Raw genomic sequence first — 16,358 nt, forward strand, 5'->3', positions numbered from 1 at the left:
AGAATGAGGCTCTGAGCTAATGTGCAAAGATTGCTCCAAATCACTCAGAACCACACTCCAATGCCTGACTGGAGCACAATGAAGTTTGGATTATGCTGTTTTAAATTATCACCCATTTGAAGTCATTTTCTTTATAAAACAAGATTAAAATGACTGTAATTCAAAACATTTTACCTCAAATTGATGTGAAAATTGTAGTGTTCATATTATTTCCATTTTTCAATTTGACAAAACATTTCACTCCACATACAAGCTTTTCTGTGTTGTCACTATCTTAACAGTGAAAATATGAATTTTACTCTGTGCACTTGACTCTTTCCTGATGTGTCTTATTTCTTAACACTACTTATTTAAGTTTTTGAAAGCATGTCTTTCTATAGATTGTTGGAATTCCTGGGGAAAATACAAACAGATTTAGGAGGTTTGCTTACCTCCTTTCTGACCCACACAGTAACAGTTTATAACTTCATATTGTTGAATTTGTTCTCTGGTCTTCTTACATGCCTGATGGTTTGATAACTGCTGATGAATGAGCAAAGCAAGGGAGAAACTGAAGCTCTAGCTTAATGGAGTTGAAACTCAGATTATTTACCGGAAACTTCCTTTCATTTGCTTTCATAGTAATACTACAGGAGACATTTCTCTGACTTTTTCCTCAAAGCTTAATATCTCTGAATAAAATCATATAGGGAAAGAAGAGTCTTTTCCTCAGAAGTTTATTTCATAGACAGGGAGTATTATTAGTAATACTTTTTAAAAATATAGTAACTTCTGAGTAACTTACTTGAGTTCCCCATGAAAAAGGGTATTTGTGTCATCTGAGAGTTCTTGAGCAAGCAAAGAACAGAACAACACTGAAAAGCACTTGAAAATTAAGTGACTTGCAGAAGTCCTTGTGTAAACTCTTGCCAGTGAGATTTACAACTGCAAAGTTCCAGGCCTAAAAATACAATTGCATTTATTTTTAAAGTCACACTGTGCTCGACCATAAGTGCAACAGAATGCCAAACCTTATCACTTAAAGTAATAGCACGGCACATGTGAGCTCTCAGACCCTCACAGTCTGTTTGTGTGTGCTCAGTCTGCAGAGGATAATTCATTCCTTACTAGGGGGTATGATTTCAGGAGCTGAGAGCTTTAACTAGTACATATGTATAGGGTAGATTTAAAGTGATTATGGAAATGTCACCGCAGGACAATGCATTATTAGCAGGCCCTCATATGTTGTATGCTGTCCCCTTATGTTTGCTGATAATTAAAAAGCAGATTGGGATGTCATGGTGAGAATGAGTGCAAAATGTCCCTTTTATCATTTGCAATAAATATGAAATAGTGGTCTTGCTGTATCCTTCAGTGATTGTTCTATTTGTGTTGGTGACAAATGACATCTTTCTCCTTGTAATGTGCCTGCAGGGTTAAATGACTTTATTATTATTAATGAGTCATTGCTCCAGCTGCCCAGAAATACAGGGAGTAGGAAACATAAGAGATTTAGACCTGAGTAATTACAAATGTAATTATTACCTTTCAAATTTCATTTTCACGGCAATCACAAGGTTGTTAATCAAACATGGCCCTTTCCATGCGCTCACACTTTTTGGCGCCTTTGTCAAAGGGATGAGCAGCTCCGTGGGTCCGCCGAGGGTACTCGGTGGCAGATTGACAAAGTGGTCTTGACAGAAAACTGCTGTGAAAAATTGGATGGGGGCTGCTGTGCAGCCATCAAGGAGCTGTGCTGGAGAGGGCTCTCCAAGAGGAAAACCCTCCTGAGCTGCAGCCATATGGAGCAGAGTGTCCTCCCGGGGAGGGGGAACGGAGCAGCTCCGCTCCTCCAGCCTGGCTGTCCTTCCTCAAGGTTGTTGGTTGTCGTGGAGGGATCTAAAACACACAGCAGAGCCAGCGTGCTGCTTCAGGGGATTAAAAACCGTGGCCTCTTACCCTGAAATATTTATCCTCATCACTCAGAGTTAGAGATTTTTAAGTTTTGAGGTGCAGCATAAGGTTTATTCTCCTGCTGTGGTGGAGAGGGTGTTGCAGGGAATTCAGGAAAGGGGAATTGTGGCAGTGTTCAGAGGGGTCTGAGGATGAGGGAAGAGACGAGGATCTGACTCCATGTTTCAGAAGGATTGATTTATTATTTTATGATAAATATTACATTAAAACCATACTAAAAGAATAGAAGAAAGGCTTTCATCAGAAGGCTGGCTAAGAATAGAAAAAGAAAGAATGATAACAAAGCTTCTGGCTCAGACTCTCTGTCCGAGCCAGCTGACTGTGATTGGCCATTAATTAGAAACAACCACATGAGCCCAATCCCAGATGCACCTGTTGCATCCCACAGCAGCAGATAACCATTGTTTGCATTTTGTTCCTGAGGCCTCCCAGCTTCTCAGGAGGAAAAATCCTAAGGAAAGGATTTTTCATAAGAGATGTCTGTGATAGGGAATAGCAGTGATTGTTTTTAGGCCATGCTGCTGATACCATGGAATATAAGCAGTGCTGTTCCTCAGAATCATAACCTGGATTGATATTTATTGTGAAATGTAAAATTTGAGGAACAGCTTTGGGGAAATGAGAACATTTCCATTCAATAATTCCATTTCTTCATAATATGAAGGAGCCTCATATTTTAAAGAAATCAGTGAAAATGAATTGAATGGAGAAAATGGGCACTACCAGGTACCACAATTTGTAACCCTAAATATAATGTGAATCAGCACTGTCACCAAGCATTTGAATCTTGAAACTGCATTTTTGATGGGAAAATTGTTTTGTCAAAAAACCTTCAGCAAGCTTGATTTATATATTCAGCTGGAATGAATTAGTACTGTTGATGTTCCGATAAAATGTGATAGCTATCAGCATTCAAAAAAGCATAGTGTGTTACCTAGATATCAGCATAGGTAATTATTGTTAAAATGTTTAGAAGTATTTGAAAATAAATAGGGTATTCATCTTAAAAAAATGTTTTGCTAATGTTCTAATGAAGAAATATATTTTGTTTGGTTTTTCCCCTTGAAATGCAATTGGAGTCACCACAAAAGGTACAGAATATTTTTAGACTGTTGTAGGTGTGTTTTGGTTTGCTGCTCTAGTGGTCTTTGACTTTAAATTTCTGTCTGTGTATATCTGATGATGAAAACACAATTCAGAACAACTTTTACTGGCTATCTCTTAAGTTACCACAGGAGATATCTGTTTACTAGCTCACAGAGCATTTGGGCACTTTATGACTCCCTTTTGAAAATTAATGTTTCATTTAAGTGTCTGAACTGTGACCAATTGCCCACAGTTGTTCAATTACTTCATTTAAAAGATCTTTTTTTTAGCATTCAACTTTCCATCAAACTTTTGTTCATTTTTTACTGTGAAGTCAATAAAAAGGAAGGCAGAGCCCCATTTGGCAGGGAGATGCACCATGAGGTGCACAGAGGGTGTAAACACAGATTTTTGAGGGGTTTTCCCCATGAAGGAGCGGCTGTGTGTGAGCAGAACTGAGCAGGAATTTCTGCTGATCCCCAACCCCTGAGCTGTGCTGGGCCCCCACTCTGCTCCTTGGCACACAGGAATCTGGGATGAGCTGGGATAAAGGAATATTGATATATTCCTCTGGATCCTTTATCAAGGGTTAATGCTGCTGACCCTGTCCTACGCTGAAATTCCCTTCCCTGCGTCTCTTTCTGACACCCATCCCATCTCCAAGCCCAGATCTTTATTCTGATGTATCAGAATTTTTGATTTATGTATCTGTTTTGTTTTGTTTTTTTTTTGATCACAGCCTAAGCTTAGGAAATTTATTTTCTTCTGCTTCCCCACCTAAGTGAGTTAATGTAGATTACATAGTGATTCTTAGTTCTCTTTATGAATCCTCACTCTTCTGGGATATTTAGTGACTTTCAGTGAAATCAATAAGCTGCCTTTCCTTCATGGGCACACATAATTTTATTAGAAACTTAAATCTGAAAAATAAGGTATAGTGTTATATTCTGTGTAGATTCTCTGAAAAGTGACAGCTGAAGCCCCTTTTTATTCAGCACATTATTGTAGGATGTTGTGTTTATTACAGGAATTTTACACCAGCAGCAGAGCTTAGTATATATCACTTAAAATGCATAATCTTTGCAGGTATGGGGGAAAAAATGCAAATTTCACTCTTTACTATGTTTCCAAGTCAAAGGTTATTGCTGGAGTATAAACCATTTCTCACTATGCAGTTTCACCTTGTTTAATTGATTTGAATTTGAATTTATATTCCATGTTAAATAATGAACTATGTATTAATAATTAAGAAGGTTCTGTACAAATGGGAAGCAGTTAATTAAATATTAAATAAAGCACGTTGTATTAGCCAGTATTGTAATCAATATATTAGATTTTAGGTTATCCATTTTAGATGGTCATTATGCTTTACTAGTTATAGTTAAAATTCTCATTGAAAACTCAATATAGACTTTATAGGCCAAGAAACATGCAGCCTTTGTAAATGACCATATTTTTTTCCATAAATATCAGCGAAACATGGGCATAAAAGATGAATTCAATTGGACTGTTAGAGCAATAAGGGTCACTGCCAGGTACTCTGTCACACCCATGTTCATTAGGCTGAAAAAAAGAGTTTGCAGGAGGTTTGGGGGCTTGGCTTTGTTGTGTTTTTCTTTTGGTTTGTTTTATGTTTTTCTTTTTGGGTGAAATCTTTTTCTGTGGAAAACAGTAATTATTGAAGCTGAACTTTTTACAGGAGCATTGCCTTTAGACCATATCTTGGGTATGATTATTACAAGATTAAGGTTCTAGTCAGAATAGCAATGAGGTAACCAAATGAAAGATTAATGTGCTTTATTTGTGGGCTATTGTTTGTGAGGGAAAGATTCACTTCACAGGAGTAGTTAATGAGACAGGAATTACCAGAGGCTGACTCTCTTGCCCTGACACTTTTCCTCCCTTTTCTCTCTCTCTCACCAACTTTCCTTGGCCATCTTTAATACTGTTTGCTTGACTTGTTGAATTCAGGTGCAAAATCCTCATACCCCATCCCATCATTTGGATTTCATGAGAGGTATCTTTTCTGATTAAATTCAAATTAAAACCACGAGTTTTAGGATATAAACTGTTCACTGGGATGGAAGCAGAGCTGATTCTTGCGAGCTGCCCATCACAATCTGGCAAGTCTAGGTAGCATAGAAAGATGTGATTTTCCTCATCCTCAGTCAGAACATCTGGAGGATCAATCTTCCTCTGATTTCTCACAAGCAAAGCAAGCTCTGTACACGCAGCTGAAAGTCAGAGAGTGGTGTGTCCTACTTGTTCTTTGAATAAACAGGTTCCAAGGGGTAGAATTTAAGTAACTCTTTTAGGTTTTTAATTTATTGAGACGTATACAGGAAATAAAATATTCATAGGGAACTCCTCCCAAAGGCATTTTATTATTAAACCAAAAAGCTAGAGTATATTATAGCAGCACTCATTTAGGTTTTCTCTATTCAAGCTTCTTCCTCCTGACCTTATTAAAGTAACCCAGTTTACACTAACTACTATTCCCCCCTCCCTTTTTTATTGTTAATGACATTTCTGTTCTCCTCATGTGGTGGAGACCTCTAACTGATGTTACTCCAGCGGCCACTTTTGGTCACCAGGGTAATTCCTGACGATCATTTCCCCACACCACGCTTGAGTTCCTGCTTAGATTCACTACCACATTTAGTAAATCCACACGGGCACAACGTGCTGGGGGAGCCTGACCCCTTCCTCAGGAACCACTGGCAGAGAGGGGGAGTTGGGGTTGTCATCTCCATCACTCTGGGGGTTCCTGCTGAGCAGAGGGGGCTGGAGCTGCTTCAAGTGAAACGCTTCAGCAGACGAGAGGCACTTCTGGCTGCTGACAGAACAGTGTTGGCACTGCGAGCCATGTATTCATATATGTGCTGTGTTGTGAAAATATGAAAAATAGCTCAGCAATGGCATAATTATGGGCAATTTGCTTAATTGCTTGCTAATTGTTGCTTGCTTTATTATGAAACAAGAGTGCTCTAAATGTAACACTGGATGGTTTGCATCCAAAATGTGTCAAATTCAAAACTGGCTTTTCATTAAGGCTTCAGCTACATGGCTTTAAGATTCAAGCACTCTGTATTCTGTGGTTAAAGGTTTTTCTCTTTTTTTTTTTTTTTTTAATTAGTTTGGAAATTTTCTTGGCACTGTTTCAATGCCCCTAAACCTGCATTGGTATGGAGCAGTCTGGTGGTTTCTGGACTTCTAATGAATCTGAGTACTGAACTTCTAATGAATCTGAGTACTTTGCTAACAAATGCTTTTACAAATGTCTTTTGATCATTGCTACACATGTGGGTAAAGGTGGAGATCTTCTAAGGCTTCTCCAGGAGCTCATGCTCTGGATTCTCCTTCCTTAGGGAAGCACATCTTCCTTTCAGCACATTTGGATTTTTTAAGGGATATGTAGAATTCTGAAAGTTTGGCCTTTTGGTAAAGCTCCTCTCTTCTTTTCCAGCCAACATATCCAGATATGAGCAGAAAGTTAGACCAAAAGTCCTTTCCAGCCTAATCTCTGTGATTCTGTGGCCAAGTGAGGACTTTCATGGCAGAGAGAGGAAAGCTCTCTTGATGTTCTTTTAGTAGTACATGTCTCTTCTAAGGCTGGAGGGAAAGGGTAGAAAAGAAAGCGTGTTGTCTGTACACCGAGTGTGTGCTTCAATGATTTTACAGCTATTTTCTAACCAAAATGATTTCATAATTGTAAATTTTCAACATTCTGAGACTGCTGGTAACAGACTCGTACCAACAGCCTGTCTTGCTGTGAGTTTTCCATGAGAAACAGTCTTAAAACTGGAACATGATATTAAGCTGGAAATGCCACAGAATTGTCCCACATTTTGTAGACTGAGAAGGAGAGTAGCTCTGTTGAGATCTTCAGTTTTCATCTCCAAAAAGCAAAGAGGAGAATTAACATTTTTATTTAGGACCTCCAAAGTCCCACTCAGACCTTGTAACCACAGGAAGTCTCTGATCAAAACAAACAAAAAATACCTTTTTAGAGTATTTTTTGTATCTGTTTTTGTTGAAGGATAGCTATCTGGCAAGGCTGAAATTCCACATTATCTTGAGTGAAGGTAAATATTCTTGAAAACTGTTTTGAACCATAAATGATGAGACTGTGGAACAATGAAGAAAGTCTTTTAACTGTTGTGCTTTTAGTTATATTTGACAGTTCTGATCTAAACATTGCTTAAGAGCTGACAGACACTTTCTTCAAAAGTGTTCTTAGTTCTGCAGACAATTTAAAAAAAAGCATTCCTAAAACAACGTGGAGTTCAAATCAAAGTGGTAAACTCACATGTGCATGAGTGTGATCTATTACATGAATTAAAAATTCTCTTTTGCATTATTTGTATGTCATGTTTGAAGAGTCTCCATGTAGTATGGAAAGAATATCTAAAATTGAGGGTTTATAACTGAGTGAAGTAAGAAATTAGTCAGACTGCTAAGAGTTCAATGGAATATACTCTTTATTCATAATATGTGGGGAATATGCAAACTCCTATTTCCATTTATAAACCTGTCATGTCTTGTGTGAGAAGATGGTACCAGACACTGAATTTCACTTGCAAGAACCATCATTTCTTCTGAAAATATTCAGAGACAGCTGGAACTTTCTCTTCCTTGATGGGTAGAGGCAGGTGTCAGGGGTGTTTCCTTCCCCTGATTACTTATCAGACTGTGCAGAATAATCACCTGCACTGCTGCTGTGGAATGAGGGGGAAACTTTCAGAATATTTGATTGTCACTTGCAAAGAAACAAAATAGAAGGAAGCTTAAAGAGCAGCAGCCAGAAGGTGCCGTGGTCAATTTGCAGAGCCCCTGATAAATGAGCACCTGAGCACTGAGCTTCACATCTCCCACAGGCGTGGAATGATATGGAAGGAAAACAGAGAATGGGTTTGACAAAAAGGAGAGCTATTTCATGGCCTGGAAGAGCAGGCAAGAATTAGATAATGCTCCATGAATATTCATTTTCCCACAGTTTGCTCTAGTTTGAGTTATTTTCCAAGAGTCACTGCTTTGTGGGTGTGGGAAGTTTGTTTGTTTGACTTAGAAGAGTTATTTTTCAAAGTTAAGGAGAACTGTATATTAACCATAGGCACTGATGAAAGCATACTCTGACAACAGTATTGAAACAAGATTAAAAGAAAGATTATGACTTCTACCAAAGATGCTTCTTCTAAACAATCCTTCATACAAATGACTTTTGTATTAGAAAAACCCCAACTTTAAAACAAAATAATTTGAATTCATATCTTAGCATTGTACCCAGGATAATTATAAAGCTTTGGGGTTTTCTTTCTTGTGTTTTTTTTAATTTATTTATTTCTTTTATTATTATTTTTTCCTAAAACTAAAACTCAGATTAAAATATCTCTTTATTAACAGAATAAGCAAGACTCTAAGAATACTCTTATTCTTAACATGGCAATGTGTTCCAAGTCTCCAGGTAGTCTGAAAACATGTGCCACAAAATTACTGTACTGGTCTTTGAAATGGTGTGGAGGCTGTTTTATTTGTGACCTTTTTTCTTCCACAGTTGCCTTGGCCAATGTTAAATGTTAGATTTTTATTGTCAAATGATTCCTTTTGCTGTTTCATCTTTGTGGACTCTCTTATTGTAATTTGAGAAAAATAGGACAGTAGAATTGTTGTAACCACTTGCTGTGAAGAGCTCAAAACAAATAAGTATTATTTCCAAATAAATAATTGTATGTTTCACATTTTAACTGAATTAATAGCATTTTAAGTGTTTTTTTAATTAATGCAAAAAAAGTTCAGTTCCTCTACAAAATGGGAATAACTCCACACTCTGTCAAGGTTGTACCTGATTTCAGTGGATTGCCTTCATCAGAATAGAAGCAAACCTGGATAATTAAAGAGCTTAAAGGACTTGTATATACTTAAATTTATGTCTCTAATAGCAGATAGTAGGACACAGAAAGATTAGACTAATCTACCACTAGAAACTTTTCTTTTTTGCAGTAACTATAGACTCCACTGAATTATTTCCATATTTATGTCTCCTAGTGCCCATCAAAAGTGGATTAGTATTGCAGCAGCAAGGTGCCAAAGCTTTGTCAGGATTAAACTGAAAAATACTTAGGCAAAATGACTGAGGACATGTTGAAATGCCAGCAATACACCAAAATAACATTTATAAACAATCACTCCTCTAGCTGACATGTACAGCATCCTGAAGGAGAAATAATCAAGAATAGAGCATTCATGCTATAACAAGCAACCAGCTGTCTTCTTAGAAATTGTAGATTTTTTTTAAAAAATGTATCCTGGTTTGGACAGCAGCATTATATATTTCAATGCCTGAAGGAAAAAAACTTAATTCCTTTGTATTGAGATGTAACGTGGAAATAAGTGTTTGTGCTCTGCAGCTTTACACAGACTCCAACATGCAAAATATTTGTTAAAACAGAAATGCAGCATCTGTTTAAACATAAAGCTCAGAGGGTGGGAGGCTCCTACTCAGCACTCTCACTGCTATAAGTAATTTTTGTGGCATTCCTTCCCCAGTGCTTATGAGCCAGAATCTGGTTTTAAATGCTATTTTCATTAAGACAGATATTAAAAATATGTATGTATCATTCATTTTGAATTTTTATGAAGAAAACACAAGGAAATACCCAATCAGATATTCTTCTGTACTTCTGGTGTATTTAACACAGGAAGAGAATATAAAATTAACGCTTGCAATATTAAAACTATTTTGAGGAATCATGTGCAGAAATTTAATTCCATTAATTTTTAATTTACCTACCATGCTAAAGTCACAATTTAAATGAAATAGATCAAGAATATTTATGTATTACATATGAACATCTTTCAGATTTAGTAGTTTACTTTGCCTTTGAACAAATTAAAATTTCTATAATCCCTTTTCAAGGGCACAAACCTTGCATCTACTGAAGAAATCTGCTTTGATTACTCGCCAAATATAGAGGTTACATCTTCTTTTGCTGGTACTCTTTGATTTTTCAAGGTGTCCAGTATTGAATGCATGGAGAAATCAATTCTCTTTAAAATAGCTGTTACACTCTTTCATTCTTATAACTCTTGAGTGCTTCTTTGAGGCCAATGGATCATCTTGGCCAGTGCCCAGTTTAGGGTTTTTTTGCCTTCAGCAAAGGATAACAATAAAAAAAAATCCAGTTTTAAGAGAATATTTTTAAAAAAGTTATGTTCTTTCAAGTAGTTCTATGCAAATATCTAAAGTAATGGCATTAAATTTTTATAAAGTTTTTAGCTTTATTACAGAAATGACAATTGCTAGGAGTGAAAATATTATTTTAGGTAAGTGGATGGTCCAGAGGAGGTTTAGTTTGGACATTAGGAAAAAAATTCTTCACTGAAGGAGTCAGAAAGCATTGGAAGAAGTTGCTCAGAGAGGTGGTGGATTCACCATCCTGGAAGTGTTCAAAAAGTGTGTGGATGTGGCACTTGGAGTTTTTTCAGTGGTGAATGGGGTGGCACTGGGTTAATGGTTTAACTCACTGGTCTGAGAAGTGTTTTCCAACCTGAGCAGTTGCATGATCTAGAAAATCGAGTGTATAATGGCTTTTTATAAAGCTTTAATGATGGTGTGACAACACTGTGGGCCCCAACATCTGAACATTCACTGAAGCTCTTCACCTGGAGGCCTTTCCCTTCCAAAATGTGGCCATCATTGTAGGATAGGGATTGCTTTGTTGAGGAGGCCTTTTCCTCCCAAAATGGAGGATGGGATGGAATCCCCATTGTTGTAGGATGGGGATTGCTTTGTTGAGGAGGCCTTTTCCTCTCCAACTGTGGCCATCATTGTAGGACAGGAATGTCCTTTGTTGAGGAGGCCTTTTCCTCCCAAAATGGAGTATGGGATGGAATCCCCATTGTTGTAGGATGGGGATTGCTTTGTTGAGGAGGCCTTTTCCTCCCCAACTGTGGCCATCATTGTAAAACAGGGATTGCTTTGTTGAGGAGGCCTTTTCCCCACGGAATGGGAGTATGGGATGGAATCCCCATTGTTGTAGGATGGGGATTGCTTTGTTGAGGAGTCCTCCTCCCAAAGGAGGCCATCATTGTAGGACAGGCACTGCTTTGTTGAGGAGGCCTCTTCCTCCCAAACCATGGCCAACATTGTAGGATGGGGATTGCTTTGCTGACCTTGATTCCTTCCGTGTGTCTGCCCTCACACCCCTGACGGTGCCTTGTGTTTTTCCTCCCTCCCAGCCATCGAGGTGAACCTGCAGAAAGCTCTGGCCGAGGCCTCTGAGAACTGCACGCAGGAGTGCCTCATCCTCGGCCACTCCGACAACTGCTGGATGCCGCCGGCGCTGACGCAGTTCCAGCAGCCCAACCCCTCCCTGCCCTCGTTTGGCTTCCAGCAAGGCTGGGGCCGGGGCGCCAGGCCCGAGGGACGCCACACTCTCGGGAGGCCCCTGCCAAAGGACGACAGTGACAAAGGCCAGGCAGGGCCCAGGCCCCAGTTCTACAACACCTGCGAAAGACATTGCGCCGCCGAGGACGCCGTCAAGGTCATCCCCCTGGCAAACTTCGCCGCGTCCCACCCGGCGCCGGGGGCTGGCAGCAGCACCACGTTTATACACGAGCACCAGCTGTGAGTGCAGATGTGGCAAATCCCCAATTTCAGGCTTTAAGTGTGACTGTGGATGGTCACGGCCTAGCGCCGCTCCTCGGGCGCGTACAAACTCGTTAGGCTTGTGAATATTTGTGTATATAGAATCCTAAAGCTGAAAGAGAAAATCTAAATCCTTAGGACCTGGTTGAAAGGTGTTTACTGTAGTTCTTGGTGAAATCCAGAAAATGGGGAAGAGAACCCACAACCCAGAAACAATCAGAAGAAGAACAAAATCCTGTTCATTTTCTTACATGGGCCATGTAGTGCAAATATCTGCCAGCAGTTCTTTCTCCCTTTGAAGGCTGTTCCTTAGTACGGTTTGGGGAATATTGCAGTCTAAAAATAGCTTACTCGAATTTTTCTTTGTTGTTATAATTTATAGCATATTCATAGATTTCATCTTCCATTTGCTTAGCTTTAGAGATCAAGTGAGCAATTTCTCATTTGATTGCTTGACATAATAGAATTAATAAGATCCTAAAATCTAATTCTTCAGAAGGATGGTATATCTTCCCACCAAAATTTATCTTTTATATAATTAAGAAGGAGAATGTACGTGACAACTGATTTTTATTTTAATTTTCATTGGCTCAATGTACAGGTATTCATTCTCTGAAAGAATGCAATAGATGAAATAGAAAGCTCTCAACTAGGCTTTTCTCTGTGAAATAAACAACCTGACAATGAAAGGATATCCAAGATCAAAAATGGAAACAAATAACAAACAACTTTTTTTAATTTCCAAGATTTTCCTTTCTATAATAATTCAAGGAACAATATTATACTTATTATGTTTTTTAAGCCATAAGTCTATTCCTATCTTTTTTTTTGGTCTTTTTTTCATCTTGCAGAGCTTGCTTGGCTACTGTTCCTGTTAGTGGAAAATTACATGGGCACTGCTGAAAACAGTAGGAAGTGGGGTAGATTTTTTGGCTGATGTTGTGGCAGCAAGCTACAGATGTTTTAAAGAATATTTAATAGTGATGTGTACGGCTTTTTTTACAGCTCTGTTCACCTATTGTAAGTATCCAGTAAAAGTTTAACTACCATATTAGTTACTTCATCACAAACCTGTTAGATTGAGAAGTATTTGTCCTTGTGGATTAGTTGTTAGAGAATGACTGATAGTGCTCAGCAAAGAAAGAAGGAACTAGGTAATGGAAGTTGGATTAATATAAGCAAACCCTAATCATATTATTTGAAAAACTCTCAAGGTGATTCTCTTTAAAGAGGAAGGATTTTTTTTCTGTGTTCTGGAGAATATATTCTCTTGGTAAATTCCACAGTGGATGAAAAGGAGTTTCCTTTCTTAGATGAAAAAAACCATATTTTCTCTAATATTTCCTTCTAGTACTTTGTTGGTCTTTAGCCATTTCATCATTTGCAGTATGTACATACCAAGAAATTTTTCCTTTAAGAAAATGCATAACTTTTTTGTTTTATTGCTACATTAAGTGAGACAATCGAAGCTGTATGGAGGGGAAAAACAGTGTGTGAATATTTCCTATGGGTAGAACTCTATGTAGGCTTCATAATGTAACTTAAATCTGTAATTTATAAACAAAACTGTGTGTAAAAATGCTGTAATATTAGCTGCTTGTAAAATTTACAGAAGTTCAAGTTGTTGAGGGTTTCCAATGAATGCTAAAAGAGCTTCTCTTATGTGCCCAGCAGGTATAAGTAGCTTTATATATCGCTGTCCCCACTGTAAATCTATTCAAACCACATTTAGATTTTATGTGCAAAATATTAAAAAAAAAACCTTCACTTTTAACCTACTGATAGGATTTAATTAATGGACATCAGATTATCTAATGGTGTACTTTCTTTGCTTTCCTTTTTTTTTTTTAATAGTTTTTAATAATGTTTAGAAAAATGTGGCACACTGGCTTCCAGTTGCATGTAAATCCTGGAAAAAAAAAATCACAATCCTTTGGGTACTGACACATCTCATTTCCAATTCTGAGACAATTAAAAAATTGACAAATTAATTCATACCTAATGTATACAAAGGCCTTTGTTTGCTTTGGAGACATCAGGAGGAGAGAATTTGGCAGTTATTTTCAGGGATATGCAAAAAATGAGCTTATCTGGAGTTTACACAGATTTACCAAACACACTAATTGTGCAAATTTAGAATAATGCTGGCAGTAATTCCTGCTATTGCAAGCAGAGGTTTTTAGTTTTTAGTACAGATGCTGCTATACCAAATGTTTACAGAATTGGCAGCTCCATTGGAAAACTCTTTTTTTTCCCTTGTTTTTTCACCTGCAACAGTTCTTTTGCAAATGAAAATTGTAACTGAAATTTCTTGGCAAGGAATTTATTTCTAAAATTTAAGGATTTTTATAAGAAAAGGTGAAGGACCCAGAATTAGTGGGTGTTTTTTTTTAATTAACAGAGGAAAATGGCTCCAACAAACTTCACTTAATTTAAATATTCAGGGGTTACTTTGTTTTTTTGCCTAAGACAGAGAAGCACTTAACCCTGCCCCTTCCCTTGAAAACAAACAAATAAAAACCCAATGAAACACCCAAACCAAACAATAAAAATTAACTTAAGCAAAAAGCATTATGACGATGAGTCTGATTATAAATATTAAACATTATATCCATGGAAATGTGTTTGATATTTTAAAATTCAGTCAACAAGTTACAGAACAATTAATTGTAAATACACATTCTATCAGGAGATAAATTGTTCCCTCATTTTTATATATTATAACTCTAATATATAAAAATACACTTTCTGAGTAGCATGTCAGTATCCAGAGGAACAATGTTGCTAGAGACTCGTTACACATCTTGCCATATATATAAATAATTTATCTAGTACATAGACTGTATATTTTTGTGTATTTTTTTCCTTTTTTAGTCATTTAACTTATTTTATCTTACTTGTGTGAATTTGTGGAGAAAGCAATTCTATATACAATATACAGTACAATGCTAGTTACATGATTAGATTTGTTCCATACTGTGTAACAATAAAGGAAAACCTTTGCCTTCAAAGTGATGTGTCACACAGTCGAGCCTAGATTATTCCCCCTCCAAACTCATGCTTGTTGCACTCCTGAGTATTGCAAAAAGGATTATTTCCATATTGTAAAGCAGTCTGTGCTAAAATAAAAAACAAACAAACAACAAAAAAATGTTAAAAAAAAGACCCGAGTCAAACAGTTTGAAGTAAGAGATGCTGTTTCTTTGTTTTCCTGAGCTGTGCTGCATTCTGAAGTGTAACTTAATTCTAAATAATAATCGAGCAGAGTGCCTGGCCAGGCAGAGCCTGCAGAGCACCTGCTCTGGGGTAGGAGCTGGCTGGATGCAGGTCATTTAGCTAATTAGCATGGCAATGAGCCCGTGCTAATGGCGCCTGGGGGTTCATGGATGGCAGCTCCACACAGCATCAGCCCCGTGGTGCTGAGCCCAGCCTTGGCATCCCTGGGCCTGGATCTGATGGGGTTTCCATCAGAAAAGGGAATTTGGCTCTGTGGTGCCCTGAGCGAGCTGCAATCCATGGGGAGCCCAAAGCCACCACAGTTCCCCTGCTCCAGAGCCTGGATATTTCCACTGGTAATGCTTGATTAGCTCAAGGTTGTTGGAGTCAAGCTGAGGTTTTAAAGTTGGAAAATTTAAGCTTGGCTTTATTTGATTTCTCGTGTTTTCCTTTTGCAGGTTGAATACCGACCCTTAATCAATGAGAAGCAATTAAATGATCACACTGCAGTTTACTACCCTGATTTAGCTGGGTAAATAAAAGGGAAGGAATTGGTTTGTGCAGACACAAAGTAAAGTTGAAGGCAAAGATTTTATTTGGTATACATAGGAAAATTGTGTATAACTTATGTTATCCCTAGTGAAGAAAGAGATTGACGATTTCTTGTAAATATTTGAGTTTGTATTTCTGGGAAATCTCCCTGCTCTGTGGCATACTACAGGATCTGAGAGTGAGCAGTGTGTGTCTGTGTATTGAAACAGCCCTAACCACACTCTACAAATGATGCAGCTGGGCACCATATACTACAGTCCAGCAGCATTTGAAGTCCAGTCAATTTGCAGTAGTTCTATTTCAGGTTTCTGTACAGCATGTTGTCTTGTTAATTACGATGCTTATTAATAAACTAGATCCACAAAAGCAGTTTTCTCCTTTGCACTGTTTTCTTTGGGTTTCTGGAACATGAGTTGTTTAAAAGTATTGCCTCAGCTATGCCTTTCTCCCATTTTCCAGTGGGACCTTTCCAAATTTTCTTTTACTGGGAAGCCCCAAAGTGTCAGAAAGTCAAGAAAATTTAACTTTATTTGCAGTTGCTTTGTGCACCTGAGTAGAAGGCTTCTAGTGAGCAACAAAAATATTCACACAATATGTACAGCAAGTGAGCTTTGTATGCTCAGAAATATCTTCCATTTCTGTGCCATTTCTCTTGTACCAAGCTCCCCCTTTGCACTATGCCTCTGATACATTTACTTATAGAAAATCATTATGAGCTGGAGGCAGGAGTGTTTATGGTGTTTGCTTTGTTAGAAAAGAAGCTATTTCTAATTGAGACAACATGGTTAATGAGTTGTTGTTGAGCTAAAGGGATTATCCTCTCACCATGGATGTGATATAAAGAAATAACCATCAAACAAGGAACTAATGAAACAACATTTTATGTATTTTTCTATCTTATTTT

The 16,358-nt window shown here is 37.8% G+C and overlaps 1 protein-coding gene across 4 annotated transcripts in view; it reads left to right on the forward strand.

The window, feature by feature from the left end:
• The window catches only part of PCDH11X (protocadherin 11 X-linked), a 427,225-nt gene extending 411,402 nt beyond the window's left edge, over positions 1-15,823 (forward strand). For all 4 annotated transcript variants that reach the window (XM_064712723.1, XM_064712726.1, XM_064712724.1 and 1 more), the window contains one exon: positions 11,278-15,823. In XM_064712723.1, the coding sequence (XP_064568793.1) occupies positions 11,278-11,669 (392 nt within the window). In that variant the 3' untranslated portion in view covers positions 11,670-15,823. The remainder of the gene's footprint in view (positions 1-11,277) is intronic.
• Positions 15,824-16,358: the final 535 nt, after the last annotated feature.

Source organism: Zonotrichia leucophrys, chromosome 4A (assembly GCF_028769735.1).
Source record: "Zonotrichia leucophrys gambelii isolate GWCS_2022_RI chromosome 4A, RI_Zleu_2.0, whole genome shotgun sequence".
Taxonomy (NCBI): Eukaryota; Metazoa; Chordata; class Aves; order Passeriformes; family Passerellidae; genus Zonotrichia; species Zonotrichia leucophrys.